At 39.9% G+C, this 17411-nt stretch overlaps 1 protein-coding gene across 3 annotated transcripts in view; it reads right to left on the reverse strand.

Moving 5' to 3' along the window:
* Positions 1-16526, reverse strand: part of LOC145230731 (peroxidasin homolog) — a 38561-nt gene extending 22035 nt beyond the window's left edge. For 2 of the 3 annotated variants that reach the window (XM_080096244.1, XM_080096243.1), the window contains exons 1-5: positions 16225-16526; positions 9990-10061; positions 7130-7201; positions 3236-3307; positions 2654-2725 (exon numbers count right to left, since the gene is read on the reverse strand). In XM_080096244.1, coding sequence (XP_079952370.1) covers positions 2654-2725; positions 3236-3307; positions 7130-7201; positions 9990-10061; positions 16225-16433 — 497 coding nt within the window. In that variant the 5' untranslated portion in view covers positions 16434-16526. The remainder of the gene's footprint in view (positions 1-2653; positions 2726-3235; positions 3308-7129; positions 7202-9989; positions 10062-16224) is intronic. The other variant, XM_080096245.1, reaches the window with a different exon arrangement.
* Between the last annotated feature and the right edge of the window lie 885 nt (positions 16527-17411).

The raw sequence follows: 17411 nt of genomic DNA on the forward strand, positions 1-17411 counted from the left end.
ACTCGACACGAGTCGTAACAAAATTCGATATTTAATGAGGAAAATTACACTCCAGATAGACCTAAAAAGCGATATGCTTTGTTAATCAAACGTTTCGCACACAAGCAGGTAGTTCACACCTTGCTACAACTTCACGTCACTGCTGTGCACCTTTTATGTATCGTTTTTATGCGACGCTGGTTTCGCACCTTTTTATCAATCTTGTATGTGACTTAAAGTGGATATAGACGGGTGTAATTGATGTGACCCTTCATATCACCAACAATGGCATTAGCATTTGCCCAAACGTTTGAAGCATGTTGCTTTTTAAGTCTACTTGAGCCGCTATTTTCCTCATTAAACTTATGAACTGATCCGTGTATAGTGTTCCAAATTCGATGTTGCAGTGATAAAGTCTATAGAGTAAGTCGAGGCGGGCTTTTCGTTAAGGCTTATATTGAAATAAAACAGTCTAGATTGCAGCCTGACTTGACATATTTGTATTCACTTTCACACGTGGGTACCTTAAACTTTTGGACCTAAATCGTTTTTTTTTATTTGGGTTGGGTATGCTTTTACATGTGTCAAATTTTTTTCCCATCTCACAGAATTTTTCCAACTAGTTAGATCTATGGGTTCTTGCATTGACTGGTAGCACTTTAGATACAATGCAGCTATACAACTATTGGAATAACGCCAATGTGCGGTTAGAGTTAATGTACGTCCCTGCGCCCTGATTCGATTATCTTGGGGGTCATTGTCGGTGACCTTGGAAGCCAAACAGGAAAGTAGGACGTATCTGTGTCAATTTGTTGTCTCCTGGCGACGACAGCCGAAGACAGGAGACTACTCTGTAATCGGAGCTTGACGGAAATTGGACCGGTTTTATCTCGAAGCTTTCCCGCGGCTAACCAAGGAATCAATTTATCAAATTTAGCGGTTTCTGCGTCTTGTCAAATTCAAAAGTTGTGCTATTTTTGTGTGATTAGTTTGAAAATTCTAATTATGATCAATTCATTTCCTGGTTAGCTGCGGGAAAGCTACGAAATAAAGTCTAATTTCCGTGATTTAAGATGCCCTTGTGTAGTAAAAATATAAGTGTGCAATCTTCAGAAAGGATCATTCGAGGACTTTTTGCCATTTAACGGTCAAAAATTTAATGTGTTTGACCTTAATTCGTAATTCAGGTTGTTTAAAAATTCATTTCAAAAATGTAAGCAAGCATTTGTAAGTATTCAGCAAACTACTTAAAATTTTGGACTGTTCAAACATTCTATTTAAATGTTTACTTTCAAATTTCCCATCACGTACGCACCACAGATCCATGTTAAAGTGTGTTAACATTGCCACGTTGAAAAGCAAAGATTAGGACGTTCTCGTTTGCTTTATGGTCAAGCCCGACAAAGACAAAAGATCTGCTGCAGTGTTCTGACAAAGTCGACAAAATTTCGCGAAAGTTGACGCAACGACAAAGTAAAGTTAGGAACAAAAGCTTGCCAACGCGACGCTTTTAACGACGTTTTTGCGTAGCTTTATGTTGTTGTAGGTCGACGTGAAGGTTGAACTATGATCGCGGTTTGTTTAAATGGCACTGGAACGTGAATTATTTATGGTCATAAGCTCATACGAACTGACACACACGTACAGTAAACCTCGGTTAAACCGGATTCGGTTAATCCAGATCTTCACCTAGTTCGGACAAAACTCGAGGTGCAAATGATTTGTAATGTGGTAAGACTTGACCTAATCGACATCGGTTAATCCGGACTATTTTTTTTTGTCCAAACGGGTCCGGATTAACCAAGGCTTACATTTTTGCGCTGCGGACCGTTTAAAATTAGCATTATTTTGCGGAGCAGGTTTTAATAAGCAACAAATGCCTAATGAGTGCTAATTTTTTAAGCTCATCAGTCAACATGATCTAATGTGTGCAAAAGGATTGCATAGTTCCATTTTTGGGTGATAAAAGTCAACGACACGTGCTTTGTACAGCCTGTAATGTATTGTTTTGTTTCTGTAGTGCGTCCTAGTAACACACCTATTGGATCAGCGGTTCAAAATAGTTTCAAATCTTGTAATCAAACCAATTATCACATTTTCTCTATACACACCCGTAAAATTAGGCTAAGTCATGTACCATGTTGGGCAAAATATCATATTATATTTAATGGGAAAATATCACATATGACTACAAAGGTACTGATATTCTCTACTTTAACGTGACATAAAGAATCCAAACACCGCACCCTGTAACTGTTTGCGGCCACAATTGAACCACAGTGTACAGATGACAATGAGCAAACCACGGCCGCAAAATCACAGAAGCTGGGAATAGAACAAGTTTAATATTTAGAGAACAATTGCTGCGGCGAGCCCCTTGTGTTTATGAACGGAGTTCGTTCTCTTGGAACAGTGTTTCCAAAAATATTTTCCCCCAAAGTGCACATATAAAATAATCAAAAGTTGTCATAATGAAGTTTAAAAGATTACCTTTTCTGTTCCTGTTTCAGAACCACCATTTTAGATGAACAAACATATTGAGTGTTTTTTAAAATTATCAGTTTCGTTTGATTAAACTACTTGAGCTACTTTTGGTAGCAAACCCAAGGAAATTGAATACGAAATCTAACGAGATCACCACTAAGAAAATGTAGTAAATAAGTTTCGTGCTTACAATCTTTGCAACTTTGGCACATTCTGAAAAGTCATTGGATGAATTGTCTCCAACTTGTTGTCATAGAGATATCTGCAACAACAAACATAAAATAGAAATCATAATTTGTACAGGTCACTTTTTAGGTATGACAAATACAAAGAAAACAACACAGAAACGACAGGTGCATAATCCATTCCCAAATTACTCAGTTGCTATAAATATTTTAAACTCTAGGGAGATTCCAAGCTTTTTAGACTTGCGCTGTACCTTAAGATTGCTTTTAGGCATAAAATGGTAAATTAAAACGTAGCCATAAATAACATGCAATGCATTTAATCAATTATAAGTACACCAGTATAGGTTAGTTAATTTTATTACTGGGCAAATTAGGTAATCACAAATCGAAGGTTATTTTCAGATACAGCCTGTTTTGTAAGCAAGCGCTACACCTCAATGAAATTGCATAGTTTAATCGAGTTCTAGCTAAGCAAACGTTTCCTGCCATTGCTTTGCATGCACCAGAATTTTGCAAATACACAGAATAACCTATATAGCTTATAGAGCACTTGTTGCAATTGAATCAAGACAAATATAACTTACAAATGCTCGAGGGAATCTAGACCCCGAAAGCCGTGTTTGTGAATTGATGCTATGTCGTTCTTGTACAAGTATCTAAAAACAGAAAAGCATGTAGGCTCTGAATGGCACCATTGGCGAATAAATGTAAGAATGGTGAACACACACGGCCGAGCAATGAAAAGCTAATGCGTACCTAGAGCAATGTTTCCTATAAGCCGTGCGCTAGCCCAATACACACTGCTTGTAAATTCTAAGGGCACCACTTGCTTATAAAGTTTAACCAACAAAAGTAAATTAAAGGCGAATACACAGGCCCAAATAGACGTAAAAAGCGATGCTTTCATTTTCAAAAGTTTCATTTGACGCGACTCTTGTTTCGCACCTTTTTATCAATCTTATATGTGACTCAAGTGTATATAAACGGGTGTAACTGATGTGGCCCCGTGCACCACTGCTAAGCATTTGCCGAAACGTTTTAAGAATAAAGCATGTCGCTTTTTTCGTCTATTTGGGCGGTTATATAAGTCACTCAACTTATGAACACATCCGTGTATAGTGTTTCAAAGGTAAATAAATTTGACCAATAGCACGTATTTAACAGTCCTCAGTACACGTATATGGCTTGTGTGTAGATCCAGACAGGTGAAAATTTAAAGGGGACATTGGCCCCTTTTGTATAACATACGTGTTGGTATGAAGTCGGTTTTAGAATTATATAAGTTAAATTAAAAAAAGTGCAATTAATAGGTAATTAGATTCAATTCACCATACATTAAACATGCAAGATTGCCTTTTTAACACATGCGGCTAGTAATGAATTACCATGTACCCAAGTAATTTGGAATCAAATGACATTACGGTATACAATGTTTTGTGTGTCAAATTCAGTCTCAAATATGTGTGTCAAATCAACTAAAAAGTCTTGTCTGGAAAAAGATACATAGGAATTAAAAAAAATCTTTCCTGACAATGAATAAGTTTTTTGTGTGTTCAAGTCAAAACTGCAAATAGGATCAGTAGCGTTTTGGGGATTAGAAAACTTGGTCAATTACAGGAGATAAGCTGAAGAACCACCAAGTTCAAAGTTAGGGTGAGGCTGTAAACAAATCACTTTCCCAGCTGAAGCCCAATAATTACCGTGATAATTGCTTGACAAGCCTTAGTGAAATTGGGCTAAACATTTTTCCAGTCCTACCAACTATAGCAGAGTTGTCGGACAAAGCTTTTTGGATCACGTTTGGGCTTTAGAGATTGAATAAAACGTGCTTGATTAGAAACATACTTGGGACTAGTTTGTGATTTTGCTATTTCTCCTTGTCAAATTGAATTCCTGGTCTAACTTAAGGTTTGATAAGAAACGTTATGTTTGGGTCGCGTTTCAGATTTGAACTTTTTGGTTTTGGTCCCTACATTCTAAAAAATTGCACTGTAAAGTTAGGTACAATATTTATGGTTGTTTGTATAGTTAACTTGCTAGCCTCGTTGACGAAACAACGTTTGTTTTCGTGTACAAACGATGTAGTCTTAATCATCGTTGTCAATTACCCAATCACGGTTAAATGCTTAGTCAGTTAGTTTCCCATTTGAAAATGTGCAACCTTGTCGTTTCGAAAATTACTTGAAGATTGCTCTATACTCTATAGATACTAGAGCTTTAATTCCGTTGCGGTTACGATATATGCCGACTCAGGTATCTTCGCTGAAATGACTAAAAACCGCAAAAAATCACGTGACTTCTTTGTTGCAACTTCATCCCAAGAGGCGATGACGTCACAGCGGTTGTTCTACATCCTTTGTTCCAAATCGACGTAAACCGTGATTCGCGTAAAACATGGCGCGCGACCAGGTACGAGTTTTTTGCCAAATTCGCGTGCGGCTGGCTTTGCGCGCTGGCTTGTTTTCGCGTTAAAACCGCAACGCTGGAATGCGCGACTGATTCACTGGCCACGCGTAAAAACATGTTTGTGGAGATCCTTAACGTTGAAACTTAAAGGCTCCGTAACCACCTAGGCACAGTGATTCTCAGTAACTGCTCAACACTCCTCAAAAGGACATCCTAGTGTCGAGGATTTGAGCTGGAAAAACAGGGATGCGAAAGAGATGAGGATTCATCGTTTGAAATCATCCGGAGGTAGCAATCATCGCTGCGTCATCACACCGTAAGGTGACGACCACCATGACGTCAGCAGGAAGAAACATGTGTTTTTATCGCTTAGATATTCGCGTGAGTTATTACCCCAGTGACTGGCAAGAAAGTGTTTACTTCGTAAAGTTCCTTGAAACACAAGTGGAATGCGCAATGATCTCTTGGCGATTGCTACCTGCCAGTACGGCTAAGAGGAAAACCGCAGGTCTAATTCCTTTGGGGATTAAGGGTTACCAGTAGGAACGTCGTAGCGAGGCTTTACGTAAAAGAGATGACTCATAACAACACCGTGGTAAAATCAAGGGACGGTTATAAACTTGGCCCGTAAAGCCATGAGCATATGAACACCTCTGTTGTTATGTAATTCCCATATATGACTAACAGTACACATAACATGTAAGTAAATTTATCCCGAGCTGAACTTCTGCTTCTTTGACCTCGTTACTGGGTGCACTGTTCATTTGTTGACGGCATATTTGCATGCTCGATGCAGTTGTCAGGGGTGCCCTTGTACCAAAGTTGAACGTAGGGCCGGGCTTTTGGAGTCTGGTTCAGGATTGGACCTTATTGGGGTTTACTTTCGAAAAAACGACTACACACTCGGCCATATTTTTGCCGTAAGTTTACCTTGGGTCATCCAATTTACGGACCTAACTTGCACTTCATTAAACAACAACGAGTTCGGGGTAGGTAACGCTCTTTTACTTTTAGGTTTGAGACCCAGTTTTTAGACCGCTTATACATTTGTCGTAGAGGCCTATAAATAGAAGATCTGACCGATGTTTACCACGACAGTGTAAACCCAAATCACGTTCTTATCATAAAGCCGGGAAAATTTAATATCTGGGTGTCACTTTTGAACTATTCAATTCCCACGAAAAGAGCGCTGATAGCTCACATTCCAGGTCACGTAACTTTGTGGTAAAAGCAATAGATAAACCGTCTAATAAATGCTGTTGACAGTAGCTACAACAAGTTCTTGTGTTGCGGTCGCGGAAAGCATTCCGTATCAATTTTGCCTTTTTCAGTCGCCTGTCAATGTGGTTATCTTTTTACAAACTCGTCGGTTAAAGTTCAGGTTTGGTGTGTTGGTTAAGCCAAGTAACAATTCCAAGCGTGTTAAAATTGTTTGTGGTTATGTTAAACGACTAGTTTTCTTAGGATCAAACGCTGTGGACCCGTTGTGTTCATAGTCGCTTATGACTTTTGACATTAGTAAAGAGTCTTTTTCTAGAACCCGGTTGAAATTTAAGACATCGCTCTGAAAGAAGACACTTCGCACAAATAACAGCATTCTAAACTTTCCAATAATTTGAGAAGAAAAATGTGTTGATAAAATAACAGCGATTTTTTTTCAATAACACAGACTTCATGATTCGAAACTACAGAATTTCCTAATTAGGTTTGCTTGCTGATTTGGTTACGGTGTAACATGAGCGCTAGAATTTCCATCGGATGTTCTTGGAAAAAGCTTCAATGCCTCATTTAACTTGGTACTTAGTTAAATTGTTAAGTTGTGTTGTATAATGGCATGGATAGTGTTTTCCCCCTACGAGGTAAACATAACTTGTTTTAGGAACTAGTTTCGAAATGTTATTGGCTTTGATTCAAATGTTACAAACACGAACCTAAATTTGCGCGCAGAATATTGATTTAAAGTAAAAAAATATCGTGCACATAGAGATCATATACTCCAAATATTTTGCCGCCATTTCTGCCATGCACAGCATTCAAGCAACCAAAAAAGATCTTAGTTTTGTAATACTTACAGATATTTGAGTTGCACAAGGCCTTTGAATGCGTCCTGGTCAATTGACTTCAGAAGATTGTTGTTGAGAAGCCTGCAAAACCACCAAAAGACAAGTTAAACTTCAAGGTTCGCGCGAATGTCAATCACTACTCAGCACTTAAGTACCTTAGCAACCGCGGGCAAAAGGTGAGATGGACTGGGCCAATTAAACGCCACTTTGTCAGAAAGTGATAGCACGAGCGCTTTGCAACTCAATCACCGAACGCGAGGCGCGCAGACGACTGCAAGTACTTTTCACACAGTTCTACTTTCCCTCCTGTGAACCGAAGCGACCCTAGCGCACATTAGCCTGCATATGCGAAATCTTCAAGTGCCCCTTGACAAGTATCCAAGTATATGATACCCGCGAGACGAAGGGACGTGTGCTGAGATTCGTTCAATAAGAATGTGACTGCTGGCGTGTTGACGTGCGTATCAAACACAAGCCTGTCGTAAAACTTAACAAGCAAAGCCAAGAATATTTGCCTTACAGCTGTGCAGTTAAATTCATGAAGTACACGTACATCGCCGCACGAAGCTCAAATGCACTGTTTCTCAACTGTTTTGGTCTTTAATATTTTTTCGCTCTACATTAACCATTTTCGAATGTAATGAAACTTTACAATAACAAAAACGGTATGAAAGCAAAAACCAGTTTAGTATATCTTTAGGTGGTGACAGAAAACCCTTACATTTCATCTGGACTTGGAATTGTGGCACTGTTGTGGCAAGGATATTTGACAAGCACTTGGACAAATGTTGTAAGGAGTTTGACCCATATACAAACATCGCAAACTTGATCTTGGTTTCCATTCTAGTTTTGAGGCATGTAAAAAAGTGGAGCCATCGAAGGTATCATTTACCAACTAATTGTTACTTGCACAGTCAAAACAGTACCCATACTTTACTGTGGTTCAGTTCACAAGCAAGATAGTTTTGCATGGCGAAACACAAAACGAGCGGGCGCCTCGACTAACACCCGGCTTATCAGTTGTGTTTTGACAAAACAAAGCCCCTGGACCCGCCGATCGATCTCATGAGCCAAAGGGCCGGCGGATTAGGGCCAAACAATTAGTTAGCGCGGTTTTGGAGTTCGTTACTGGCGCCCTTGGATTTAAAACGTAACGCCCGTTACAGTGCTAACGCTGACAGATTTATCGGTATGTGATGGATCTAGCCGGTTCAAGTTCAAATGGGATAAAGGCGTGTCTTATTTTTGTTGAGAATTTGAGGTTAAGATAACAGGGTTATACTAGTTTCTTATTTCGGCTACAAGAAACGGTTCTATAGAAACATAAGCCGGGGGTGTACCGTGACTTTTGCTCATTTCTAATGAGTTCTAAGCGCGACCTATCTCGCTTTATGTGTGCTTTTACGTCGGCAGTAAACTAACACTTGCCAAAAATTAGTAGCCCCACATTTATGGTCATGGACATAAAGGTCAATAGGTTATGACGATTGGTAAGCTTAGCTATTTTGGCTTTTGAATTGGACCATAAAGTACTGCCTTAAGTGGTGGAGCCTTTGTAGACCAAGATATACTATACCTTTTTCTTCTTTTCCCGTTTAAAGCCTATAATGTAAACAAGTCTGGCTCCACCAAAGTCAGGTCGTTCGCACCTAGGTGACAACAGCGACAGTCCTTTGTAATGGCAACCCATAAAACTTGTTTAACCTTGTTGCAGATAACCTAGGCGCCTATTGTAACCAGTAGGTTAGGTAAAATACCAATAATGGTTTAGGCTTCAAATACAGCAATATTTGGTCACGATTTCTTTAGTTGGTCTGGTTTGTGTTAAACTGAAAATTTCTGCTACTCTTATATCTGTAGCAGTGTATCCAGCTATGGTAATACAATTACAACTACCACTTTTTGCTTAGAACTGCTTTCATTACAGTGCAATTTATGAGTAAGACAAGGGTCGAGATTTTTCCAGTGGATTTGTCCTAAAACGTTGCGTGTCACTATTTCTGTAAAAGTAAAACCCTCAACGGGTCGTGTTTTCAGAGCCAAAGGCCAATTCAAACAAACCCTTTGGAATCGCTTTAAATTCAACCGAGCGTTTTGTCGCTAAGACCTAATTTGAGGCAGTTTGGAACAACTGTACACGCGTGGGGTCGAGAAACACCGACACGAACCAACCAAGAGGCATTTTACGCCGTTTATGCGCATCCAGGCGTTAGAGGATTAGACAACCAACAGATCTGGTACAATATTTGCATTGGATTGTTGCAGACGAACTGGCGTCCCGTTGTAACCGATCAGGACCAGGGCAACGTTCGAGCAGGCGCAAGTTCATTGCCAATCCTGATTGATTTCTCTGTAATTCGAATTGACAGCCGCACAAAGGCAAGCGTATACGCGCCAGGGGCTCTCGTACTGCACGCAAACGTGTCACTCAGCTCTAAGCATTCATCAAAATGTCATTTTGGCACGCAGTTGACAAAATGATAAACTATTCGTCAAATGAATTTGATTCAGACTCTACACAAGTGTGAGTGATAAATGTAAGCCAGCTTGGTATCATATTTATTGATGTCTACACTTACCAGAGAGTTCAAATTACATTTTTTTATTAACCTATACCGTTTTACCACTAGACTTAGCCCAAAAGTGGCTACGCAAAGCAGCCGCAACAGCTTTAAACAAAACAAAAAAAACGTCCGCAAGAGTCCAATGTTTTCACTTCTTGCTTATACCACACTGGTTTAGACCAAAATGCCATCAATTCGTATTGAAGTGTACCATTTTGTTCCTTGTAATGTACAGCGTCATTAAATAAAACTATTTCTAACTCAGTTCTTAGTTTAGCTTTCAACACATAATGTTTCGCACTTACATCGTGTTAATCTTGCGCAGACCTCGAAAGGTGTTTGGTGGAATCGTTGCGATCTTGTTGAAACGCAGATCCCTGTAAAACAACAAGTTGAGAGTTAATTGAGCACACCACGGCACCTTGACCAGCACAAAAATATAACAAATCAATTTTTTTCGTTGTATATATTGAGCACTGTTACAATTTTGTTTTTGTGTTGCTAAAAAGCACGCAAAAACATACAATTTTAAGACAACATGTTAGTTTCAAAACACCAACGGGTACGTTAAGGAAAGCAGATTGAACGTTGTCATTTCAAGTCAATGGTTGCCAACTAGGGGTTATCACATCCCCGAGAGATTCATGAGGCATATAGGGTCACTAAAAGTCCAACAATTCAGGACGTTTGGGGTCCCAAAATGTGGTTATTGTACGTGGGGTCTTAGGACATACTTTAAAATGTTATTTTTCTGCTCGAACACGTCTGACCACAATATCTTAGTTTGTTTGAACCCAGATGAACTGTACTATTAGCAAACACGTAAGTAAACATGTCTCCTGTTCACCACAAGGAAACAATTTGAAAGTAAACACATACAGGCATGTAACTTCAGTATGAGGGAACGGGTTGTTCACAGCCAGTTAGATCGCAGGATATACGAGACGATGGAAGGCAATTGAATTAACTTGTGCGTATTAGACCTATTCAAGACCCTGATTGAATCTTTCGTGACGTACAACTTTTATTTCTGTTGCGATGCCCAATTAGCAACACTGCGTCACTTTTTCAATAGGAAGCAGAGTTGTAAGACGGCCCGGGTTCTTAATTGAAATCAAACAGATTTTGATTCGGACTTGAATTCACACTAGGTATCACTTGTGAGACAATTTCACCAACTTTCAAGCCTAATTCGTTTTTTTTAATCAGAATTCGGGCCAAGTGTTTTTTTGGCATGTACTTATTGTATTGACACAGAAAAGTCAGAAAAGCATGATTTGTTTATATGTTGCAATCCAAAATCCAAAATTAGCCGTTGTGGGTTTGGCAGGACTTATGTAAACAAGGTTTTAGTCAAGAGTAAACACTAATCCCATTGTTTTGTCAAGTTCAAGGTGAAAATTTGTCAAGTTCGAGTATCTGTGTGTGTTGTTTGGACTTTGATCACACTTGGAGAATCTCTAACCGCTGATGCTGCGTAACATGCGACCCAAATTATATCGACAACAAACCGCAAACATTTTATGTTTTTTTTCTTTTAAAACGACCACTGTGGTATCCAAGTAAATTGTACAAGGCAAACAAATCAACAGGAAACATAAGTCACAAGCATTATAATATTAGGCAAGAGTTGTAAGTCGGGCCCGGCTTTTTAGGTTGGACTCTAATTCGGATCAAGTTCGGGCCTTACTCGGGCCTGACTACAAACTTGGCTCCTTTTGTGCCGCAATTTCATTACCTTCCGGGATGAGATCATGAACTGTACAAGCATGTACGTATAGTGTTTATATTAGAGGTTGGGTTTCTACGTCGATAGTAAAGAAAAACACTAAACACGATAATTGCCTTTTTAACACGAAATCACAAGTGATCAAAAACACGTTTCAAGACTCCATGGAACATGCTTGATTTGGTTGACGATGTCGAAACCATGACCAAGACAGTTGACCTGCAAACCAGTTTGTGCACGCAAACTTGATTCAAACCGGAGGTCAGAAACCTTTCAAACACCGTGTTTCAATTTACTTATAATATGAAAATGGTAATGACAACATTCTGTGTTTAATTGTGGTTTGTGTGCATAACAAATACATGACAGACTGTCAACAACGAATCGATCAGGTTTATTTATACCAATCACGTAAATTAAAACGCATTTTCACGTGTGTGATGAGCCCTGAAAAACAACATTTAAAGTGTAGAGTTGCTTTCACGTGACCTCAAAGATATTACATAACCTTTTGGTTTTGGGTTCGAACTTACCGAAGCGCATTTAACGCCACGGCATTTTCTTTTAAAGTTACGCCCAGTGGTTGTCACAACAAACTTTCAGGGTTAGATACGAGCACCATACCAGCTTAAATGCCGAATTTATTAACACGTCACTCTTAGGGCTTACCGCAGGTATAACGTTAATCAAATATCAGGAGTCACGCCCCCGACACACCCCCTTTTGTGGACCGCTGGATTTCCAACGTGGTCACGTAATGACATTAAGGCACCGCTTTGGTAGGGGACGATGGGTAAAAATAACGCCAGCCGTAAGCTTGTGGTGCGTTTGGATTGTGGACAAGCACATGTTAGTGCGACGGGGCGTAAAAAGGCGCAACAAGAGTAAACTAGAGCAAATGTCAGTATGGGTATATAGACCTTGTAAAGTTCGTTTCGACACTGTTTACTTAGACTTTGGTCTCTGCCTAACAAGTACAACAACGGAATGAGAGTACTATTGTTTAAAGGAAATACAGTATTAACTGCTTTAGTGGCCCTTTATGTGAACAAGTTTTGAAAATAACACACCTCAAAACGACACCAGTTTGGTTGCCAAGAACGCATACAAAACGCCAATTCTAGATCAACCGGGGTAAAAATGTAAAGGAACCATTTTAAAGATATCTATGACATGTGTAAACTTTAAAGAGTTGAAACCACTCTGTCTTGGCAAAACGGGGAGAAACAAATCCAAACTAGACGGTGAAAAACAACAACAATATCTCTATGAAACTGGACCCATAATAAACGATAGTAAGCCCAGTAAAAGACTATTGTTTAATTTGCTTTATGATTTATCAGCAGTGCAATTGCATTCATCTTGCTAAGCCGTAACCACACGTAAGGAGATAATCAGCATACCACGACGATGACATCCTAGCATCGGTTTCCTTTGCTACATGGGTCGACAAAAGGGGCGAATTTTCCGGCTACAACAACATACAATATCCCGGGCACTATAGATAGCTAAACGGCATGGACTTTTAAGGCCAGGAAGCCAAGTAAGGTATGCCACGACCGCTCAGCTCAAATATCAGGTTATGGTGCCAGATGATGTTGACCTTATTATTACAGTTTACAGACGCCCGCAAGGGGGTACCTCAAAGTGGAAATGGGTTTTAGGTTTTCCCCGTGTTTCCCCCAACAAATTATGTAATATCCTTGTGGGTTAAACCGTGAAACTGTGGAAAAACACAAAATGTACTGTAGAGTAACATCAGCAAAATTTTCTTGCCCAAAATGTATGCAAAGATTTGGCCAAACCAAAACCGCTGTAGAACATTTTATATATAGGCAACACATATTTAATTACAACGATTGCTGTAACATGTACAATTAAATGAAAAAATTTGTTTCTGACAAGACAGTCTCTCCTAATTCATTGCAAAATTTTGTTATTTTCATTTGTGTTTTTAAGTTTTGAATGTGCTGTTCATTTTTATAGAAACGACTTGTAAAAGCATACTTTATTTTTTTGCGCAATGCTTTAAGGGCAAGCAGGGCTGTTAAAGCCTAAACCAGGGCGATTTTACGTTCAACTTTGCCTTGTTTAAACATTGCTCTTATCGCGGGTTTGGGAATTTGAGTGCCTACCCCTGACCGTGAAAAATGCAACGTATACAAAGCAGGAATACATTCTCCTGTGTGGCTTGTGGAAAGATGCCTGATATCAAGAATCCTGGTTATCTAATCGCGGGTGGTCGTCGGGGTTAGGAAGTGTAAAGGCCCAGGAGTTCACTGTGGTAACCTGGCCTTCCATAGAAATTAAAACATCGTTTTGGAAAATTGGGGATAATTAAGGGCGTGGTTATGAAAAGGAGCACCTTTATCCGGTGGCACGGTAAGGAATCATTGTTATCTACACTCGTGCACGAAATTTTTAGGTATGTTTACATAACTGATAAATATGGTTAAATTCCTAAAATCTGCTTTGAGTGTTAAAACAGAACCTTTTTGGGTGTTTTACATAGTTTTTTTACATAGCGCATTTTACATAGTTTTCGGTTTAAACATCTCCCTTGCCTTAGTTCAATCCAATAAACATATCAGAAAAACTCATAAAAAGCAACTGTAATAGGTTAACAAAAAATACTTGTTTAGAAAACTATGAAACGTCTTTGCTTTGCTGAACAGACCATCCGACATTGTTTTTTTAATGTTACAAGCGCGCTCTTGTACATTTTTCAACTACCTTCGTCATTTAACAGGAATAGAACCAAAATTAGCGTCAAGGCCGAAATCATTACATTTCTTTACAACTCCAGAGCTTTTGACCTCCAGCGTCCGCGGCTTCAACACAAAAGGCCGGGCCACAAGTCAAGTTTGATGCATTTGGCAAGTGCTATGGGCTAATCGCAACGCGACAATTTGTCACACCGGTTAAGCTGGAGGCGATAGTCAGAGGCAATTGGTCACGTCCTTTATTGCTAGCGGCGCTGGCCTACAATAAGGATCTTATGAGTGTAACAAAGACTTTAATCTGTGTAGCCCAAACAGCTGCGGTGGGCAAATTTCAACGACAGCCTTGTTGATTGATCATGTCCATTGAATTTTATAGTGTAACTCTGGGGGCTGGCTTAATGCGTTTTTGTTTTGAAAATGAGATTAAAACACCGTTATCGTAATAAATATTTGCTATTGGGACATAATAGCTACGGTCTTGGGAAGTAGCCTATTCACAAAACGTAACTCCAAGAGAGCTTGTACATTGAAAATACGTTGTAACGAAGAAATTTCGATAAGCGCGGTTATGAACATAAGTAACAACAAATGGCAGTACATTGTGTTTTAAGTATGTACAAGCTCTCTAGCAGCTTTGTGCTCATTAAAATGCTTTGTTAATTTATTTCAATTTTGTGGTGCACAAGGATTGGTGGTATAAGCTTGCGGTATGACCAAAACGTAATAGTATACTATGGTTAATATATGTATTATGAACAGAAGTGTGACACAACACAAAGTAGGCCATAAATTTATAGGTTTTGTAAAACATGACCTACTAATGTATTGAAAATAACATAGTCGCGTAGTCAGTGTTTTGCGCAAGGCACTTTAATCAAAGACAGAACTGCTATATGCATATAATACACAGTAGTGCATATGTTTTAATAATCACTGCTGTTATGTGGAGTGCAGGTATTTAATAAAAGTTGTGAAAATAGTTTTCTTTTTGAGCCTCAATGCACGACTGAGCCGTAAAGCAGCGGTCTTCGCAACTTAGTTTGAGTTTTGCGAAGAATATAAATCGGATAGTTAACAGTGTCTTGGCATGGGCTCCCACTTGAACCCCTGCAAGCCCTAAAGTGGCAGCTCAAAGACTTTGTTAAAGCGACGCCTTCCCTACAGAAAAAACGCATCAAGCTGGAGAGATATTTAACGCCAAGCGACGACTGGCTTATGTGGTCGCGTGATTAAACAAAAAAAGTGACTCACTCCTCGTGAAAGCATCTTTTCGCATCTCAAGCACCGACTGAGTGAACACAAAAGATAGCCTGATTAAACTGTATCTAGTGTATGACTTAAACCAGCGCACAGACCTGTGAGTAACTTATTTGTAAATTCACTGTGATCCCTGTAAAATTATCATCTCAGACGCAACTTGGCTACGGGAATGTGGCGTTGACAGACCTTATCAATTTCAATAGCCTTAATGGGCGCTTTTTGGCACATTTTCAACTGTTACGGCCCTCCCTCACAGGCAACATTGATTTAAGTGACAAATATGGGTCAAAGGCTTCGTTACTCACCAGAACTCGAGTGATAAATTATTTTCCGAGGAAGTGATACTTAAATTGATGCAGCCAAATTGCAGCAAGTTGCCAAATAAAACAGCGGCCCTGTCGTCGGCGCCTGTGCCAATATTGACTCTGTTGGGCGACTTTTAATGACGACACAGCTGATGTTTGCCATTCAACAAAAGCGACAGGAATCTGCGAGACATAAGCGACCCCAATCCGCTACAAAAGTTACCAAATCTCAGATGTCAGTCGGGCATGGCATTTCGTGTCATGTTAGGGTTCAGGCTTGATTAAAACGATCTCGGTTTGTGCTTGACTTCAAGTATGACAATATCAGACCGAAAACATTGTAACACAAACAAAGATTAACTTCATACAAGACCACGTATATTTCATTGTAGATAACCTGACTTGCATTTCTAATAAAGGATTTTTGAATTATACTCGGGTTAAAGGGCCGGGTTTCGGATTTGCACTTTTCGGTTTCTGGCCCCAATTTTCGATTTTTTACAACACTGTATTGAATACTTACAACGTCCTTGTGTCTCTTGGAATGTGCGGAAAACTCTCCAATCTTCGGTGAGTGCATCTTACCGTTGCGATCAGGCAAACGCATCCGCTTGGACAAGACTGGTATCCATATCCACGCCGCTGGGACTCGACTTCGCGACCGAAGAAAACGGCAAGCAGCACGGCGGCTGGTAGCAAGACAGCCAGCCCGCGGGTTTGCAGACTGGGCATGTCTACACGAAGGGTGCTAGCTGTATTTCACTTAGAGCTGCTTCCCTAAGCTTGGGTTAAGGTTATCTGAATCCCTGGTGAAACAATTGAAAGTAAAACTTAACGATTGCAATTAGCTGCATTCCACACGAAAAGTTCTCTTTAATCCTGAGGTGCTTAAACTTTTTGTTATCGCCGGCTGCATTACAGGTTCGTATTTCACTAACGGCCGCCAGTCCGTCTGCTAAGCCTAAAATGAAAATTTGGCTCAACGTATACGTGTACTTGACTTGTGGTATGAAAGCCTCCATGTTTCTATGTCTGAAAAGCAGTTTTAGGCCAGTTTCGACAGCCAAATATCCAGCTAAGAGCTCTTATCAATACACGACCGTCAGTGCATACATTCTAAATACATGTGCGCTCAGGCCTACATAAAATTCCTATCCCTATCTGCAGGTCATGAAACTCTGTTCAATTCACCCCACTGCATTTTAGCAGTGCAACTGACAACACTGAATTGCAGCTTAGTATTATCACAGCTGCGTGGAGTTGTAAGTCGTTCTTTCCTGTCGCATCCCGCGGCGCTTAGACCTGTACAGTTCCGGGCGCGGGGTAAATTGGCCTAGACATTACGTCAGGGTAACTTTTACCGGTTACCTGCGGCGCGAAGAGACAGCTCTGTTGATAAAACTCGCCGACGAATTTCCTCTCCGCTGTGACCAAGACGGTTTAGCGTCTGGCGCACACGCACGAAATCTTTTTTCTACCTACACTGCCGTAACCTATTTTGTGTTGTGCTGCTATCTAGCGATAAATGCGCAGCCACATAGTTTTCTGTAGCGAGCATGTTCAAATTAGATATGAAATTTGTTTTCATTATCTGTCATTTAATTTTGGAACTCACCTCGATGATGATTTGTTGAATTGTTAGCCGTTATGTACGCGGTTTGTTATATATCGTTGTTAGTATGGAGGGACGTTGCCCACGTTCACCTTGTT

Source organism: Phallusia mammillata, chromosome 5 (assembly GCF_965637545.1).
Source record: "Phallusia mammillata chromosome 5, kaPhaMamm4.hap1.1, whole genome shotgun sequence".
Classification (NCBI taxonomy): Eukaryota; Metazoa; Chordata; class Ascidiacea; order Phlebobranchia; family Ascidiidae; genus Phallusia; species Phallusia mammillata.